The sequence below is a fragment of the Protopterus annectens genome, chromosome 5.part1 (genome assembly GCF_019279795.1).
Source record: "Protopterus annectens isolate FY-2018-M chromosome 5.part1, PAN1.0, whole genome shotgun sequence".
In the NCBI taxonomy this organism is placed as follows: Eukaryota; Metazoa; Chordata; order Ceratodontiformes; family Protopteridae; genus Protopterus; species Protopterus annectens.
Genome location: NC_056736.1, coordinates 753,106,290 through 753,126,714, shown reverse-complemented (window position 1 = coordinate 753,126,714; position 20,425 = coordinate 753,106,290). Strand labels below are relative to the sequence as shown.

Below are 20,425 nucleotides of genomic sequence, written 5' to 3'. Positions count from 1 at the left end.
CTGGCTCATGTTAACCTTTCCACTCTCTAAACCCTTTAACTCACAGATCCAGTTTGGAGTGGCAGCTGGTGACTTCAAATCAAAGGGGGGCTGCAGGAGACAGCTGAATGGGTGGGGCCAATGGGAAGGGGTGTGACCAACTAGAAAGGGGTGGATCAAAACCACAAAAACTAACTTTAATTAAATACGCTGCCCTGAGTGCCAAACTGTCATTATGAGAGTCCAATCAAGACAAAATGAAGTGTAGAAGAAAAAATATTTCAATGCATTGGCTACATGACAGCTTACTTAATAGCTAGATGGAAACACAAAGGATGTGAGGCATGAAACAATAGATTACTTTTAAATACATTACTGGAATGCTGGTCAAAATCAGGTATAAAAAAACAAGCAGCACTCAACTCAAACCACTTCTCCTTGCACTGCAGTTCTAATTATAATTTATATTCAGCTTTATTAAAGTACCAAGTAACATGCTGAAAGTAGCAATCTCTGTGATACTCCCACTTGTAAAAATGTTTCTTATCCAAAAAAGACCTGCTGCCTGACAACTGTTTACTTGTTTCATGGGGAAAACATGTTCAAAGTAAAAAATGAACAGCAAACAAGAAACAAGCTCAAGATATATTGTTTAAAGGATTACTGCACAGGTTACGGACCACACATGATAGACTGGCACTCTGTTTAGTTTATGGGTAAAGCCTGCAGAGATGACTGCAAGTCTCCAACAAGTGTAATGAGCTTCTTAAAATACTGTAATCCTGTCCTTTATTACAAATACTGGCATATGCATTCAATACCCAAGGCCTATACATTATCTACTTATGTAAGTATTCTCTGCATGGCAATAACAGAAAGGCTTTCAATGTTGGCAGTTCTTTAACAGTATTCTTATTAAAGCTTACTTGCATCTTACAATCTCAGACACGCTTACCTGATGGTCATTAAAGCATTGCTACTTAAACACAGAGCAACAGGCATTTTCTGAATAATAATAAGCATAAATCAACAGTATAAAAATATGACAGAAACCAGAACATTCTGCAAAATCAAGGACAGATGAAAAGCCACTGTAGACTTGTGTCTACCTTGGATGGGGGAGATACTCTGCACATTTACACTGCATAACTGCTCCTTGCCTTGCTTGGACACATCCAGAGTCACTACGTGGGGGAGTGGGGTGCAACAAGTTTGTCACAATTTGAAATGTCTCTGGTTGACTGTGATGGCTCTGACACATTTGTCATACCTCTCAACCTCAGAGCAAGAAATCTGGACAAAGCCATACACAGAAGTGTGACAAAGGCCCAACAATAAGGACAATTTTTAAATATTGCACTTATATACTTAGAAAGATAATGGAATAGTAGGTGTTGCAGTAGTATGAATTTTCTGAAGGGTATGAAATCTGAAGCTCAAATGTCTGTCATTATTTTCTAACTTCAGTCGTTAATGATTTGCCACTAATTTGACAAAAAAACACAATTTTACATTTCCTTGCTACAGCTAGTATGGACCAAAGTAGGTACAGATCTTTTTTATTCATTCCAGTATTATCATTAACATTTAAGAGGACTAAAGATTTGGTTAAAATAAAGGTATCTGTGAATATAGCTTGGAGAAAAATAGTAATTTCTTCCCAGAATTTTTTTATATTAATACAATCAAAAATATATGAGACCAATCAGCTTTACAGACAGGTAGTCTGTCTGTAGTCTGTTTAAAGAACATCTCCAACTAATGGATTTATCAAGTAAATTGAATTTGTCTAGTTTATCAGGTGTAATAAATGCCCTGTGAATATATTTCCATGTAAATATTTTCCATACTTATAAAGGAAATATATAACCAGAAAGTGGAAGCCTTCACAAGAACCTACTCTGGAAGAATTCTTGAGATTGATGGAAGAATTCTTGAGATTGATGGAAGAAACAGCGACATTAGAAATCACGGTGAAGCAATCAAGAATTTGACCTAAAACACGGACAAACAATCCTCGGGAAAAAATGTTAACTCTTATTGGGACATTAAAAATGAACCCTAAATAATGAATGTGTAACTTTATACTTTATTAATTGAATATTATACATTTTTGTTACTTATTGCATATATTTTATTAATTCTTTCCCCTCCTTTGTTCAGGTCAATTGTACATAGTGTATATAAACGTTTATAATACTTGCTTATTGATGATTGTATTGTTAAGCATATTATTTGGAAAATAAAAAAAATTATTTGAAAAAACCCCCCACAATTTTATGAAAAATGGACCAAAAATGTGATGCAAAAATATAAAATAGCCACACAATACAGCTGGGAACCTGTCAAAGAAGGGACACTTTTTTAATATTAGTACTGCTAACTTGAGCAGCTGACAAAATAAAATAATCTACATGCATTTCTAAAATAAAAGTAATCTATAACTCTAATTATTACAGTTATTTATTAATTGTAAACCCTCTACGTTTTCTTCCAAAATTGCCATTTTGCAGAGGGATTATTAGGGGAAGAGCAACATTTTGAGCCAAAATCGGGGACAGTTGAGAGGTTTGGATATGCCTAATTATATAAAGCAATTTATTTGCACGTATCTCTCAACCTGTTAATGTAGGAAATCTGGTCAAGGCCAAATATATTGGGGGAACATATAAACAGTACTAAAAATTGTTCTTGTATAAACTGAGATAGTTGATAGAATATAACAGGTCTTGCTTTAGCATGCATTTTTTGAAGGTTATGATGTCTGAAACTCAATGTCTATCATTATTTAGTCACTTAATTCTTAAAATTTATGAGGAACAAACCAAAAATAAGAAGCAAAAATCTATTCATTCTGTGATCTGGGCAGTTGAGAGGTATAGTTCAGCCAGGGCTGTCTTTGAGTTTGCCACCCTTCCCCCTCACAAAATCATCGTCGAATGGAGCCTCCCCCCTGCAGCCATTCCAATGAACCATTACTTGGCTATTTCACCCCATTTACCATAAACACTAATTTGCATACTGCTTTACTTCTACAATGATTTGGACTTCATTTGAAAGTTTTATTTTGCATTTTACAGCACATACACTAAGACATCTGCTAAACAAAGCAATGCAGTCTCACAATGAAAACAGCATTAAAACTTCTCTGCCCTTGAAACTCACATTCATTGAAACAGCACTGAAACCCACATTCAAAGAAAATAAATTTTGCCAGTGCAGATAAAGATTAATTTTGGGATGTTTTCAAATAATAGGCTCCTTGCACACGAAACATTCACGTGCTCTTTGATGCACCTTCCTGACTGTATTAAATTATATTCCTTGTACAATACAGTACAGTTGTTAGACGGCATTTTAAATTTATTGTTTTGAACATTTTTCTAGTAAACAATGAAACAAAATGCATGCATCAATAATGACAAAACTGCCCAATTCAGAACAGTATTCCAGTAAACAATGAAACAAAATGTATGCACCAATAATGACAGAACTGCCCAATTCAGAACATTTCCATCATAAAAGTCTACTCAAACTTCTACAGTCCACCAGTATCAGTAAATATGCACAATCCTGAAGAAGTAAAAGTCATCTAAATAATTCCACATTAAAGAAATCTGCTACTAATGAAGAGGTTACTGCTAGCAAACAACTTTATATTTCATTGTTTCATCTACAAATAAAGTGCCTATTGCCCATGAAGAATAAATTGCCTATAATACATTAAAAAATGATAAGCTAGTAATATTGCAATAGGGAATGGATGGCAAACTGATACACACACGCACACACACATACACTTGTAATAATATACCTATCCAGGGCCTTCCATTGTGCTGTATAGCTCCATATTTCCACTCGAAGCTCCTAGGGCCTTCCATTAGTGCCCGTGGATGTCACCGATCCCGTAGTTTTGTCCTTCCTTCCGACCAGCCTGTGGATGTTGCAGTCCAATCCCTTTCCAGTCTATGGCAGTTGTAACTAACTACATAGACTTCTGGGATGCTCTTGACTGCTGTGTTTGTAATCTGGACTGCTGCTGAATCAGTCTGGAACTCTGCACATGTTCCGGACTGGTCCAGCACCAGTCTGGATGTCGGAAATGCCGCGAGTAGCATGCATGAAGGTCCAGCGATTTTTGTCCTCCTTTTCTTTATTTTCTTCTTTCTTTCTTATACAGATGGGGTCTTTCTTCTTTGTTTTACAGCTGGGGGGCTGCAGTCCTGCAGTCCAATAGCACGGGCTGCCCCTGCCAATTTGACATTATAAGCTGCATACATAGATATCTGCCTTCAACTACCAGACTTCCTGGAGTATCACATGGCACCTTCCCCAGTTCAGACTCAGGATTTAAGCAACAATAGAAACCAGGAAATAAATTCTAGACCTGTCAATATTCTACTTTGTTCATAAGTACTTGTAAGCTATTGATCTGTGAGGATCTTAGGAAACCTAGCATTACATTCCCATGATAGTTTTTAGCCCTTATATTTTGCATATAAATAACCCAGAGATAGGCAAAATAAGTATATGTTAGGAGATTTACATGTTTCCCCTTGTGATGTCCCTACTCAGGGCCAGTAATCCAGGAGCCTGAATCCCCACAACTGACACTGGAGAGGGGCATTCACTTGGAATATAAATGGATACACTCAGTATTTCCAGTTGCAGACCTCTCTACATCAAGTACAATTTCCCCTTAACAGCACACAGGAATCACACTGGGGTCTGGGTTTCTCTATCTGTCTCCCTCCGGGTCCCCAATAAGACTCTCCACTGGTACAGCTGTAGAGTTAGGTCCTCAGCCGAGTGTCCAAGCCAAGGTCTCCACCAATCTTTCTATGAAACCATGCCTGGTGTCCCTGCTCCAAGTAGCTGACATGCACACACCACACACACACACACACACACACACACACACACACACACACACACACACACACACACACACACACACACACACACACACACCTGGGGAAGGCTGGCACAGGTTTACTAGCTATGCTCCCTTCTGCCCAAACTATAAGGTAGTTATCACTGCCACCAAGCACTACAAAGCCAGCTATCTCAGGGGATTGCAAGGGTGCAAGGGTACCAAATTGTACTATGTGAAATTAACATTAATGCAAATGGTAATGTTGACCAAGCAGCAAGGCTTACAGGAATGGCCAGAGTTCTCACCAAATAAAAATATGCAAATACTCTTGAAATTTAAATATTTTTCTAAAAGGACCAGCCACAATGAGAAGTTTAAATATAGTTAATAATAAATAATAAAAGAACATTAAAATACTAAATATCTATTTACAGTAAATACCAGAGTTTCAGCCACAGGGAATATTAAAAATAACACAGATGTATAGAAAAACAGTACATCTAATCTCACTATATTTTCCTGACTAATCTAAAATGATTACTGTTCCCTAGTTAAGATACTTACTGCCACAAGGCAAGATGATGTGGGTGAGTGGTCCTTGGTGTCAAATCCAAGGCAGAATGCAGAATGCTGAGAGCAAACGTCTACTAATATCCAAATATTATTTTTGGCTTACAGAATGACATCACACACATCTGACTGTTTCTCATACTATCACCAACACTAGAAGCTGACAGGTTTATGGCACTGATGTGTTATCATACACACAGATAGAGCTTTGCTCAGATCTCCTGAAAGTCATAAAACCAAAAAAAAAAAAAATGTCACTCTTCCTACAGGATCTACCAACTATCCTCTAGTACAGACATTGTGTCTCTGCCTCCATTCAAAACTGTGGGATACCATCTTTATGCCTAATTCATAAAGTAATTAAATTTCAAGCCCCACCAGGTGCTCCAATATCCTAGACCTGGTCATTAACAACATGGGAAATCAATGCTCCACACCTATGGTCACCCTCTCAGTGGTCAGGTCTGACCATAAGCTAACCCCCCTTAACATCCACATCCCACCCCCACCCCCCAGTAAGGAAACATCCATAAAAAACTTCTCCAAAGCCAACTTCATGCTACTCAAGTCAGAAGTGACAAACTTCATGACACCCATGCAGATGGGAACTGAACGTTCGACTGCTGAATCCTACACTATGGCACTGTACAAGCACATCCACTCATGCATGAATCGTGCCATCCCAAATAGAACCAAGATGCTCTCCTCCAAAAAAAAGGAAGCCAATCTGGTGGTTCCCTGCCATAAACAAACTTTACAACAAAAGGAAGAAACTGATGCAGAAAAGAGGAAACTCCCTTACCAGCCTCAGTAAGAAGTTTAGATCCCTCATAAAATCCTCCAAAGCTAGTTATGAAAATAAAATTGCCAAAGATTTCAAAGACAACCACAAGGCATTCTATAACCATGTCAAGAATCTAAATGGCAATGCTCAGATCTGCTCTGAGCTACAACACAATGGCATTAAATATACTGATCCCAAGGATATTGCCAATATCCTGGCAGATCGATTCAGTGCCAACTTCATCTCCTCTCACCCCTTAAACAGCCCACCTCGATACCAGAAGATTTCCAAATTCCGGTAATAATGGCCACACCGGTAAAAAAACCTACTCTCCAAAGCTAGGAATACAGCATCCATGGGACCAGATGACATCCCAGGCTGTGTACTACATGAACTACAAAATGAACTGGCACCTCACCTAAGTGTCATGTTTAATTATAGCCTCACCTCAGGCTTCGTGCCCACTGAGTGGCACACAGCTACAGTTATCCCACTCCACAAGGGGGGGATCTATCTTGGATCCCAGGAACTACCGCCCCCATCGGTCTGACGAACCTGATCTGTAAGGCCATGGAACGTATTATCATGGAACTTATAAACAAAGACATTGGCAACCTTCAAACAATGGACCCCACCCAGTTTGGGTTCGTGAAGGGCCGATCATGTCTCCTGAACCTGACTGACTTCTTTGAATCAGTCTCCAGAGCTGTGGATGAGGGTAGAGCAGTCCACACAGCCTATCTGGACCTCGCCAAGGCCTTTGACAACATCACAACTCTGGAATCATAGATAAACTTACTAAGCTGGGCATTAATCCCTACATCACTCGATGGGTTGCCAACTGGCTTACTGACAGAACCCACACTGTAAAAGTAGCCGACTCCAAATCCAGCTCCAGACAAGTGACAAGTGGAGTACCTCAGGGTTCAGTCCTGGGACCGCTCTTGTTTGGCATCTACTTCTCTGAAATACAGGCCAACACTAAGGGACTCTGGCTAACAAAGTTTGCAGATGACTGCAAACTGGGAGCCATTATTGAATTCCCCAAATGATGTGGATACTCTACGAAAGGGCCTTACAGAAACAGATGCTTGGTGCCAGAGCCATGGGCTCAAGCTCACTGCCAAGAAATGTATAGTTATCCCCTTTGGGAAAAAACATGTACCCATGAATTACCACATAGGTGGCAGTACATTAAACACCAAAAATGTGATAAGAGACTTAGGGACACAGGTGGACAGTCGTCTCACCTTTGATAACCACATCGCCGCAACAGGCAGGAAATCCTTCTATATGGCACACCTCATCACTAAGGGCTTTTCATCCAGAAAAAAGGAGGTCATTGTCCCACTGTACTCATTACTCATTAGACCCATTATAGAATACAACGACCCATTTGGTATGTACCTCTCAAGGCATCTGCAACAACTGGAAAGGCCACAGAAATACCTCACTAAAAGAATCACAGGCCTAAAGCAGATGCCGTACGCTGACCGCCTTAAAAAACTCCAGCTATACTCTGTTGCATATCATCTACTCAGAGGCGATCTCTGCTTAACATAAAAGGCCACGTCAAACCCAGAGCTGTTGGACATGCTACACTTAAAGAAATCCCAATCCCACAGAGCCACACGCTCCAGGGATCTAAACCTTGTCATCACAATAAGCAAAACATGTTGGAGGGATAGGTTCCTGACCCAGAGACTCCCCAGACTCTGGAATAGACTGCCCATACATGTCAAGCTGAGAGCCTCTTTGGCCGTCTTCAAAAGGAACATTGATAATTGGATGGGAGAAAGGAAATTCACCCTGGGGATCATGTCAGTCACCCTGCTAGACAGGGGTCCAGGGAAGTAAATAGTGTGGGAAGAAATAGTCAGGGAATTGTTATGGCTAGGCTTGTATAAGCCCTAGGGCCGATAGCCTAGTACCAACCTATGAACCTATTTTGCAAAGTCAGGTGGATTAAGATTAGCCTCTTCACTTCCAGTATATTTTGTTACAATGTATACATTTAATTCAGTTACAATCATACCTGTACATTTCTTTTCCTTCCAGCAGGGTGCACTGTCAGTAAATTTTAACACAAGCAAACCTCGCAAATACATTATCAGCACAAACATCTGTACAAATCAGTTTGATATATAAATGACATATAATTTTTTAAAAAATTCCAGCTAGCTGTGCTGGCATATGTTACAAATCCATTGCCATATTTCTCTGTTTCTATTAAGTTGATAGGTTATGGGAATGTTCTTGGGGTGTGTCTGTTTTTTGTTTGAGGGTTTTAATTAAAACAAAAGCCTTGTAAGACGTGACATAGGTTCAAATGGATGTGACAAGAAACAACTGTATAAAAGATCAATCTGTCAAACACTAGTGTATAAATGTAACACAAAAGCCTAACTAGACATTTAAACAAACCTGTTACACATAACAGGTGGAAATAATAAATTGTTATCATAATGACACTTTCCATATTATAAAATAAAACACAAACCACCCAAAGGATAAACGCTACTGCCTGGAACAGTTTAGACAATATCAAGATAAAATCAATATAAAGTCAATAAGTCGACCAAGTTAAAGAGCAAATCAAATCCAAAGCTTGCAGTTTTTAAATCAAGTTGAACAAAATCATCCGAAGTAATCCAACATGTAATTTATTGGTGCATAGGCTTTTTCAAACTATTACAGCAACCATTTCTTACTTCAAGTTTAAATAAAACACTAACAGCACCCGATTGGTCAAGACAACTTCATCAAATTTACATACGTAATTAAAAACTAAATGAAGCGCGCTTACTAGCGCTCCATATAAAATCACTGATTAAGATGTCACATATACTAAAAATCACGTACAAATACTTAAACTATATAAAACAACTTCTATGTTTAAATGTACGTGAATAACACTAATAAACATACTAATACAAACCACTAACTCACATATTCATCATAAATGAATAAGAAAGGTATATGCAAAACTGAATGTAGGTATGGTGTACAAATTTACCTATTCTATACCAGCATTACTACATATGCACTACACTGCTAACCATGAAAAACATCATTTAAAACAACATTCAAACAGATGTTATAAAATATTGTAAAAGACATAAAAAATTTTGTAAAAGACATAAAAAATAGATCATGTCAACAAGTAATGTATATTCAGATCGTGCAACACTAAAAACGCATATAAAATATACTATGTGTGTGCGAACATAGACATAGAACGATGCTTGAAAAATAAAATCTATCTACAGCCATTATCTAAAACATTTTTAAAGGAGAAGGACGGGACAAAAATTCTTTAAACCAAAACTTCCTGAATTTACCTATGTCACCACTACAGGAACAAATCGGTCACATAGCGGGTGATAGACGAGCCTGATAAAATATGAACTATATATTAAACCTTACCAATGTCATAAATCTTATTATAATTATTATAAGAATAAATCTCTATATATAAAGAGGGAGATATTCATGGTTTCGTCAGTCTTTTCTTGCGTAAGACAGGGTGTAACTGCACCCTGTCATTCAAACCAGGGTACCTGTCAGATCTCATACTTATAATCCATTTTAACTCACATTCCTGTAAGTAGTGGTCAATGTCACCCCCTCTAACACTAGGTTCTACTCTCTGTATCACACAAAAGCTAAAATAATGGTCTGGTCCAGTATTTCTAATATGTTTAGCTAAAGCATTATTCATAGACCCTAGACGTATATGATATATATGGTCTCTTACCCGTTCTCTTAATTGTCTAGACGTTCTCCCTATATAGAATACGTCACAACAGGTACATTTGGCCATATAAACAACATACATGCTCTTACAACATGTTCTTGTCTTAAAATTATATTCAACTCGTGTAACAGGATGTATAAACCCCATGCCGGTATCTATAAACCTACACTGATTACACTCATTACATGGGCGTGTGTTATAAATTTCCCCTGTAGTATTCATATCATAAAAGGACGATCTATGACATAATTTACGTCTAAGATTTGGTTTATTCTTATAAACAAAATTGGGATCCGATCCTACTACTATATCAATGTCTTGATCTAATTTAAAAATATCCCAGTATTTAACTATTATCTCCTTTATATCCTTAACATCCCTTGTGAAGTATAAAGGAAATCTAATATCATTCCTCTCCTTTTTTCCATCACTATGGTCCATTTCTTCCCAATCAGAGAAATATGGACGAGCTTTACTGTTCCTCAAGTCCTGGACAACTTTAATTTTTCTATCCAAGTCTAACTCAAAATAGCCTCTTTCTAAAAACCTACTTGTTAGATTCTCAATCTCTTCTGTATAGCCTGAGGCTGTAGGGTTAAGCCTCGAGGCCCTCATCAACTGCCCCTTCATGATGTTGTCGAAAACAAACCTAGGGTGCATGCTACTTCGATGCAATAACGTATTCCTGAAGCACGGTTTTCTATGTATACTTGTGTTCAACAGTCCATTCTGTAACCTATACAGGCTAATATCTAAATAAGAAATATATTCCTCAGAATAATAGCTAGTCATGGCATTGATCTCTCTAACAAAAACAAGTAAAGACTCTTCTGACCCCTTCCAAATAATGAAGAGGTCGTCAACGAACCTCCTGTAAAAACCAACATTATTCTTAAACAATTCATTCGACAGAAGAAGCTCATGTTCCCAATCAGCCATTACCAGATTGGCGTAGCTATTGGCACAAGAAGTGCCCATAGCTACGCCATCCTTCTGTATGTAAATCTCTTCACCATATATGAAGATATTATTCTGGAGAATTATTTCCAGAAAAAATGCAACCAAATCTATAGTTCTTGCATCAAATTCTGTCCTAGATTTCAAATACCTTTGCATTCTAAGAATACCTTCCTCATTGGGTATTACTGTAAAAAGACTGACAACATCCAAAGTAACTAAAATGAAATGTTGATGGGTGTCCAGCCTTTTAACATGTTCATATAAATCCAAGAGGAACTGTTTACTATCTCTCAAGGTGAATTGGTTCTCATCTACTACCGGCCTTAGGTAATGTTCTAGGAAAATGGAAAAGGGCTCCGTTACCCAGCCTTGACCTGCCACAATAGGTCGCATAGGTGGCTTTTCTAAAGACTTGTGGACTTTCGGTAAGCCTTGAATTATAGGAATCAATGGTTTATTAACCTTTAAGAACCCAAATAATGTTTTTGATATTAAATCACTTTTAAGCAGATCATCCAAAGCATCATAGATCTGAAACACTTTTACCTCTACTTCTTCCATTCTTATTTTTTGGTAGAAATTCCCATCACTAAGTAGCTCTTCCATACTTGCATCATAATCTGACCTATTCATTATCACCACTGGTCCTCCCTTGTCTGATGGTCTAATAGCCAAGGAATAATCATTACACAGTGTTTTCAAAGCTTTCCTTTGCAAAAACGTAAGATTATGTTTAGATTTATAGGTCCTGTTACGTTTTCTATCATTATAAAATTCATAGAGCTCATTCTCAACTAATTTTGAAAAAGTGTCAAGAAGTGGGTGTAATACAGGTGTATAAATACTATTAGGACGAAATAACTCTCTTTCTCCCACTAGTAAATTGTCGTCAAAGCTTCCAAAATCCAACCGTAGTTGCACCTTTCTAATAAACAACTTGACATCTATAATGGAGTCTGTGACATCACTGTCACATGTCGGAATAAAGCTGAGCCCTTTATTCAGAACTTCTTCCTCATATTTACTTAATACCCTACTAGATAAATTTATTACTAATGATTCTGGACTCTCTCCCACATTTTCTTTAATGTATGTCCTGCTGGTTCTTCTCCTGACCCTTTCCGTTTGTACCTGCCCCTGCTCCGAGACCGCTGTCTCCCTACAAACGGTGAGACAGAGATCGGGAAAGGGGCTTGCTGTATAGTGCTATTATTACCTCCATTTGTACTGGGTAATTTATTACCTATCACCTTCTTTCTAACGGAGTCTCCCTCAGTGGTGAGGTGCATATCATTTACTATATTGAAGTTAACTGCCCCTTGCACTGGGGCACTGATGGTTTCTACTTCATCATCTATTTTCCCATTATCACCATTAGCTGTGACACACATTTCTTCATTCATTCTTCTCCCTTCATTCATTCCCAGCCTAACTGATGTAGAACACGCCTCCGTCGGCAATTGCACATCAGTTACAGATCTCACAACAGAACTTCTATTGTTACCCCTCAGGTTAGATATTTCATTCACATTTCGGTTAATAGCAGAATTATTAACACTGTTATATCGCGGCCATGTGAAGACATGGCCGTTTCTAAAATCTTTAATGTCTCTTAGCAATTTATTTCTTTTTTGTTCTAAGAGTCTCTTTTCAAAAATGTGAACATTGTCCATTAACCTATCAAGTCCCGACTCTACCTTTGATGTCTCAAGCTTGGACATAATTAAATTAAATTGTTCATTCACTTTTGTACGGAGAGCTTCCTCCTCGGACATATGAAACTCATTCAGTAGTTTCATATAATCATAGCTTAATTTTAAATTTAATTGTTGCCATTTGAGAAGTAATTCTGGTTGTGAATTACCTGAGGTAGGCATCTTCAAGACGCGGAGCCCTCGTGGAACGACTTGTTTAGCTATACAAGCTTCGAAATGCTGCCGTTGCAGTTGCAGTTTTTTCATATTATCATTAAATGTGAATGGTCTCACATGTATATACAAAATCAATCATCATCAGTCATCATCAATGGTGCCGTAGCGGAGAGAGTCAATAGCACCAAATTCCTAGGGGTATATATCACCCAAGACCTAAATTGGACAACAAACACTTCCTACCTTGTAAAGAAAACCCAACAATGTTTTCACTTCCAGAGGGGACTTCGTAAAGCTAACCCCCCCTTCTACAGAGTCATGCTTAAGAGCATTCTGCAAACAACATAATTTTCTGGCATTGAAATTGCTCTAAAGCTTATCGGAAGGCACTGGATAAGATTGTTAAAGAGGCCAAAAAATCCCTGCCTCCAACCTTTAATCCCTACAGGACATGTATTCAAACTGATGCTATGGTAGGGTCTGAAAACTATTGAGGGATATACACCAGCTTGCTCATGGACTGTTCAAACTCCTGCCAACAAGGAAGCGCTACAGAAACATTAGATGCCAGACATCGAGATTCCATAACAATGTCTTCCCACGTGCTATCAGATTGCTGAACAACAAACCCATAGACTAACACACTACATGGGTAAAACATTATTTGTGTGCAATATGTCATTGTTATTTATATAACTCTCTGCATAGCTCACTTTATACACTTCTATCTGCACTATGAAAACTGTAAATTGTAAGTTTATGGCATACATTGATGATGAGTACGTTTTATGTGTGCCTCTCTTTATTTATAGTACTGTTTTCTATATATCCTTATATTTCTACTGACTCTGTTTCTGTTGTTGCATTTGCTTTGTTTCTGCTGTAAAAAAGCTTTCAGTCTTTTACTTTATTTGTTTTTAGTATCTTATTTTTATTTTTAGTATTTAAATTATTATTAATTTAATCTATCTTCCTTTTGTAAACTGTCATTCTTATGGTATGAGTCTGAGTATCGACATTACGTGCAGTGATACGCAGTTTTTCCTCTTTGTTGAGCTGTATGACAACAAACTATACTTTGACTTTTAAAAAACAGGGTAGTGAACTATGTTAAAAAATGTAAAATGCAAATAGTTATGTTACAGGAGAAACATTTTGAAAGATCTGAAAAGGAAAGGAAATTCACCCCGGGGATCACGTCAGTCGCCCTGCTAGACAGGGGTCCAGGGAAGTAAATAGTGTGGGAAGAAATAGCCAGGGAATTGTTATGGCTAGGCTTGTATAGGCCCTAGGGCCGATAGTACCAACCTATGAACCTATGACCCTATGAATCTGAGCATGAGAATTTGATAAAGAAAGGATTTCAAGACGGTTATTGCGTGGACTATCTGGGACAAAGGAAAGGTGGAGTACTTATATTAGTTGCTAGAGGAGTTCCAACCGTGGCAGAAGAGAAGAAAAAAGATAATAATGGTAGGTTTGTGGTACTAAGGGGCTACCGGCAGGAGAGAAGGATTATGGAGGGATGTATTATATGCACCATCAAACTGCTACAGTGGAACGTTTGAAAGAAATAATCAGCTTTCAACAGGGAGCATTACTTATAGATGGGGACTAAAATTTGATTTTCAAAAGTGAGGATTTATCTGGGGGGGGCCTAGAAGAGAAAATATACCAAAAGATGGCAGATTTTTGAAGAAATTTATGAAAATATTTGCTATGCAAGATGTAAGTTCAGTAGTAGTAGGAGATAAGAGAGAACCTACATATTATTCCCCGAGATACAAGAAACTGGGTTAAGTTGCACAGAAATTATATTTCACAAAAACATGTTTAGTCAGTTGAAAGCTCTGATATGCACCAATAACAATTTCAGATCATACACCAATAAAGTAAAATAAAAATGCAGGTAATGAAGTAAAAATGAGACACCAGCACGTTCCTCACCTATCAATTAAACAGAGCGGAAACTAAGGACTGGGCAGTGGGAATTATTCGGGCGTTATTAGGGAAGATATAAATTTCTTCAGAAAATGTAGCTAGGGAGTGGGATAAAATGAAAATGGACTTTACAAAACAGGGTAGAAATAAACGAAAAAGATACATGGTTAAGAAGTAACAAGAAGGACTGTCAAGGGTCAAAATACGGGGAATCTCAGAGCACAAGAAGAAGCACAACTGCAGAGTGCTAACGAGAAAATAAGGCATTTATTCAATAACATGCATGACTTAGAAAGATTGCTGTCCAGCAACTGTTTGTGATAGTAACTCCAGAGCACATAAGCTTGTAGCACAAAAGCTCAGCCAACAGAAAGCAGAAAGGGTTGTTGCCAAGCTTAGGGAGCCTATGACAAGGAAAATAACCACAGATCCTGTTAAGATATTAGAAACATTTCAGAACTTTTATGAAAATCTGTATAAAGCAGAGAAATGTGAAAATCAAGAAAAAGTACAAAGAAAAATGTTTATGGAAAAATTAAATATGTCAAGATTAGAGGTAGGTGAGGTTCAATTACTAACAGCTAGGATAGGAGGAGATGAGATAAAAATGGTTATTTGTAACCAGTCTACAGGAAAGTCTCCAGGAATAGATGGTATTCCTGAGGAAGTTTGTAAGCTAGGAGGGAAGAAATTGATAAAGATCTGGAAGGTTTTGTTTAACAGCATTTTAAAAAGAGGAGGGGCGCCGACATCCTGGAAGAAAACTGTGGTGGCTGTAGTACCCAAGATGGTAAAGACTCATCCAATCCAGCTTCACATAGGTCCATCTAAACCATGATTATAAAATATTTGTGTCTAGAAATGCTAAAATAATGGCAGAGGTGATGCCAAATTTGATAGATATGGATCAGTGTGGTTTTATGGAGGGGAAGCAAACATTTGATAACCTTAATAGAACATTGATGATCAAGAGGGAAGCAGAACATAAGAAAATACAACTGTTGTTGATGGGTCTTGATGCAAAGAAAGCATTTGACCGAGTAAGCTGGTATTTTATGAGGACAATGGAAGTGTTTGCATTCCCTGATAAAGTTATAAGGTTGATTAGGAGGATATATGGGGGATCAAAGGCAAAAATTAAGGCGGGGGTTCCTCCCTGATAAGTTCTGTTAACTTTTACCTTAAAAGAAGACAAGACAACTTTTCCTCTCTTTCAGCGGTATTTAATACACACACATGTGGGAGCCTCATAGGAAGCACCAGGGAGACTCCCAGAACAAAAGAATGCAGAAGCTTACATACTGTTAATACTGCTGACAGTACAAAAATATCAGTTGGACCAATTAGGTCATTGCATAAGAACAGTTAGCCAATCAATGGCTTACCCGTAGGCTTATAGCAGTTCATAGTACTGCATCTCTAGGCAGAGAAAGAAAATCGGATGCACTTCCATAAAAGGCACATTTCCTGTTTTTAAGCAGGCTCTTGTTCTTCTGTATTTTTCCACTATTCACAGTTTACTCAGAGTTCACAGTACAACGTACATGCACACAGATTATCATGTACCCAATTTCCTTAAACACATGCTTTTGGCTGTTCATATTCTACAGTTCTGTTTGAGCAGAAGAACTCAGCAGGGGTGTCATCTTTCCCTTTTGTTATTTACATTAGATTTAGAACCACTGGCAAAGAAAATAAGGTACTCAGAAATTCAAGGATATAACTGGTATGGTAGTCAGGAAAAGTTGGCATTATTTGCAGATGATATTATTTAGTACCTGATAAAAACAGAAAAGGACATTAAAGTGTTATGGAACATTTGGAGACCATTTCAAGTATGAAGGATAAAAAAATTATGAAGATAAAACAAAGGCAATAGTTTTAAACTATGTACCCCTACATGAATTGGTTCAGTAATATTCATATTTATGGGGACATGATAAAATGAAGTATTTAGGAGTATGGATTAAAAACAGATTTATGGCAGCTAAGGATATATGGAAAGAAATAAAATATTATATAAAAACAATTTGGAAACTCTATTTTATGGATATGGATAGCAAGATACAAGCAGTGGAAATGTTTTCAGTCCGTTTAGTTTTATACACAGGTCAGTGATATTTTATTAACCAGAAGATATGTTGAGGATAGCAATTAATAAAGAGGTGAAGGATTTTATTTGGGAGGAGAAGAGGGCAAGAACCACGTGGGGTAAGTTGTTCCTTCCAGTAGAACAAGGTGGTTTGGAATTTATCTGATTCGAAAGGATATTTTGACTTACACAGTTAAGGCTCCTATGCATAACTCAAGCAGAAAGCTAGACTTCACAATGGAAAGAGATTACAATAAAAACAGGGGTGAAGCTTAAGAAATAAGGAGAAACTGGAATTTTGGATGCAGATCCTTAAGGAAAATAACAATGACCATACAGAATATAATATCATAAGGTGGAAGTATGTATTCTATCAACTAAGCCAACATGGGAATGGAGAAAGAACATTTTGCCAATAGAGATGACTGAAATTAGGGACACAGAGAATAGGCAAGGGGTGCTGGAATTTACTGGAGAAAACCAGCAAAGGAGCCATGGTTTTTGGAGCAAATAACTTGAGAGGGAAAGTTAACAGAATGAGAAGAGGTCAAGAATGTGTTTGGACTGCAGGCTAGAGATTGCCTTCCTTGTCAAGAACTGATATCAGAGTATAGGCAAAGAGAAAGAAGTAGGGAATCCTAAGAGAAAGGCCAGCACTGGTAGAGTTTTAGTAGAATCTAGAACGGAAGCTGCCATTACAAAAAGGATAATTAGTAGGACATACAAATATTGCATAACTATAAGAATCAATCACGTGAGGTTAGAAAGAACTGAGAAGAGAGACTGGATAAGCAATTCAGAAAGAAACAATGGGAGGATATATGTATGTCTCCCAAATATGCAACAAAATTTAGAAGATTAGGATCTTTGATTGGAAGTGTTTACATAGGTATTTTATACCCCAAGCAGACTGCAAATAATTTTTCTTCAGGTAGATGGCAAATGTTGAAGGTGTGATGGGAAAGAAAAAGATAATTAGGAACATATTTTTGGAAGTGTAATGAATTGGCAGATTTGAAAAAAAATTCCCTGCAGAGTGCTCTGTCAGGAATACCAGGTGAGCAAATTGGTATAACAAAGGAAATGATTTGTTGAGCTGTGATACAGAATCAGAATTGCCTAGACATAATAAGGCCTTGTTAAGTTTAATTCTGGTAACTGCCAAAAAGCAATTACTAGAAAATGGAAATCAAAGTCTAAACCAACCATATTAGAAGTGAATAAAGTAACAGAGATAAAACAACAGAAATGAAATGTTTAGAAAAGGGTAGGAACAAGCTTGCTGTGTCTTTCGGCTTTTCCCAGTTAGGGGTCGCCATAGCGGAACTCCGGTCCGCTAATGTTTGGTACTGGAGTTTTACGTGCCGAGTTACCAACCCTGACACACAACCATCAATGAAGGCATGCCCATTCACACATGCTTCCACACAGAAGACGCTCTAGTTGAGAATTGAACGGGACACCGTCTTGCTGTGAGGTACCGCAGCACCACTGGGTAGGAACAAGCTACTTAGGAAAAAATAGCAGAATAATGTTTTAGAGGAAAAAATTAGGTTTAAGGGAAGGCAGGAATTGAATGAGCTATGTAATGTTTAACTGACAATGACTGTATAACAGATTATAAGTGATATTTAATGTTGGCAATTAAATATATGTCAATATGCTTTGTTTTTATCTATATAAATGTACGATTGCCTATGTCATAAGTGATAATTTAATAAAGATGTTTCTTGTTTACAAAAGTAAAATAAAATAACCCATGGATACTATTATCCCCATAATGCACTACAAAGGCCCCACAACTTCATTACATAGGGTCTTATACCAATTAAAAGAATGCTGCAGACTGTCACACCTGCTCTCCCATGTAACTTACCAAACTCTGCTGTTACCAAAGTTAAGACTATGGTTACCTATTACAACTCACTGTTCCACCTGTAATATTCACACACTGCAAAGCACAGTAAATAAAACATGTTTTGCCCTCCATGCCGGTTCTTTCCTTTAATCTATCCAAATTGACAGACTTACAGACTTCCAGAAACCAGTAAAGCTACTTACAACTTAAGTAACATCTTTAATATTCTCAAACTACACTACTGTCCTTTATTAACATTCAAAATGGTCAGTTAAAATGCTCAACTGACCCCTGAGAAATTCTAATAATGAGGCTTTATCACTATATTGGCTCTCTTTTTCAACTGTTACAGGGGAAACAGCCCTTTCTAAACGTAGCCTTTGCACATGGAATCTATGATGTGCAGTCATTAAATTGATTCAAAACCAAACTGAAACAACATCTTTTTAAGGAAAACAAGTGCAATTAGTTTAGAGACAAAGATTAATATAATAACTGAATGAATGTCATCACCTCTACCTAGAAAGTCATCTTTCTGCTACTACTTTAAGTGGACACGGTATATATAAATGTACTATCTAACTTACCATCTAATATGTTTGTGCAACATTTTCTAATCCTATTCAACTGTCAGCATTTCAAACTGTCTCCCCAAGTGTTTATTTTGTACATTGTGTTGATAGCTGTATCACTGTATATACTGTATTATATCACATCTCAGTTTCATTGTGTACACTGCATTGTTGTGTATTCCCTAGTGTTACTTTAAATGCATAGTTACACCACTTTCTATATTGTGATTCTACACTATTGTCATTCTGCTCACATAAACTTGGGTCATTGCTGGAAGGGGTCAGTTTGATCAGAACATCGACTGACTTGACATTTAGTAAATAAACAAATACAGCAATAATTAAATTATATTCTACAGTTAGAGAGCCTGAACACAAAAAGCCGTTTTTATTTTGGTTAGTGGTTGCACTACAAAGGTTGTGTCTTGATACAGAAATCTGTGATAAAGGCATAGATTGGGGAAAGGAACGTGGGTGGCATTTAGTGAAAAGAAACTGAACAGCTTCATGAGTCAGACATTTAAAGCAAAAAACAAAGATGGAATTAGAATGAGGGGAGTGTTGTTTCTCACTTTTATATTTAACATTCTTAATATTGCTTTTTTATTGTTAGAAGTCAGATAATGAACTCTTTGTTTTTTCTATGGTAATATGTTTAATAAAATATATCTGTACTGAAATACAGAAATAAAACAATAGCAGTTCACTGAAACAATCTACTTTGTTTTATTTCAGTCAGCTGAAAGCCCAGTATACAGACTGAACTCGGGTAACAGAGTTGCAACCTTCATGATTTATGTAAGTACCACAATATGTCTTCATTTTTATTGTCTTAAGGTCAGTCTTTACAAAGACATTCTATGACAGGTCAGATTTATAAGTAAGAACACCTTAACCTAAGGAATCCACCAGCATCAAAAAAGTATGTTCATTTGTACATCTATTTACTAACTATAGAAGCTTCATTGTGAAATATATACTCAGCTGATAAGAGCTTTTTTACCAACGTGGCCTTGTGGAAGAGTTGGAAAATAATGTTAGAATAAAGAATATGTATTATATAAAAGAAAAAGCAAAAAATGTAATTGCAATTAAGCACCATACTTTATCCAACAAGTTATGGATAAGGAAACACTAGCATTGCATTAAGATCCTGGGGACGAGC

At 37.3% G+C, this 20,425-nt stretch overlaps 1 protein-coding gene across 2 annotated transcripts in view; it reads left to right on the top strand.

Annotated features, from left to right (window-relative positions):
* P4HA3 (prolyl 4-hydroxylase subunit alpha 3) overlaps nt 1-20,425 on the top strand; it is a 1,158,229-nt gene that overhangs the window by 1,001,197 nt on the left and 136,607 nt on the right. For both annotated transcript variants that reach the window (XM_044073397.1, XM_044073396.1), the window contains exon 10: nt 19,996-20,058. In XM_044073397.1, coding sequence (XP_043929332.1) covers nt 19,996-20,058 — 63 coding nt within the window. The remainder of the gene's footprint in view (nt 1-19,995; nt 20,059-20,425) is intronic.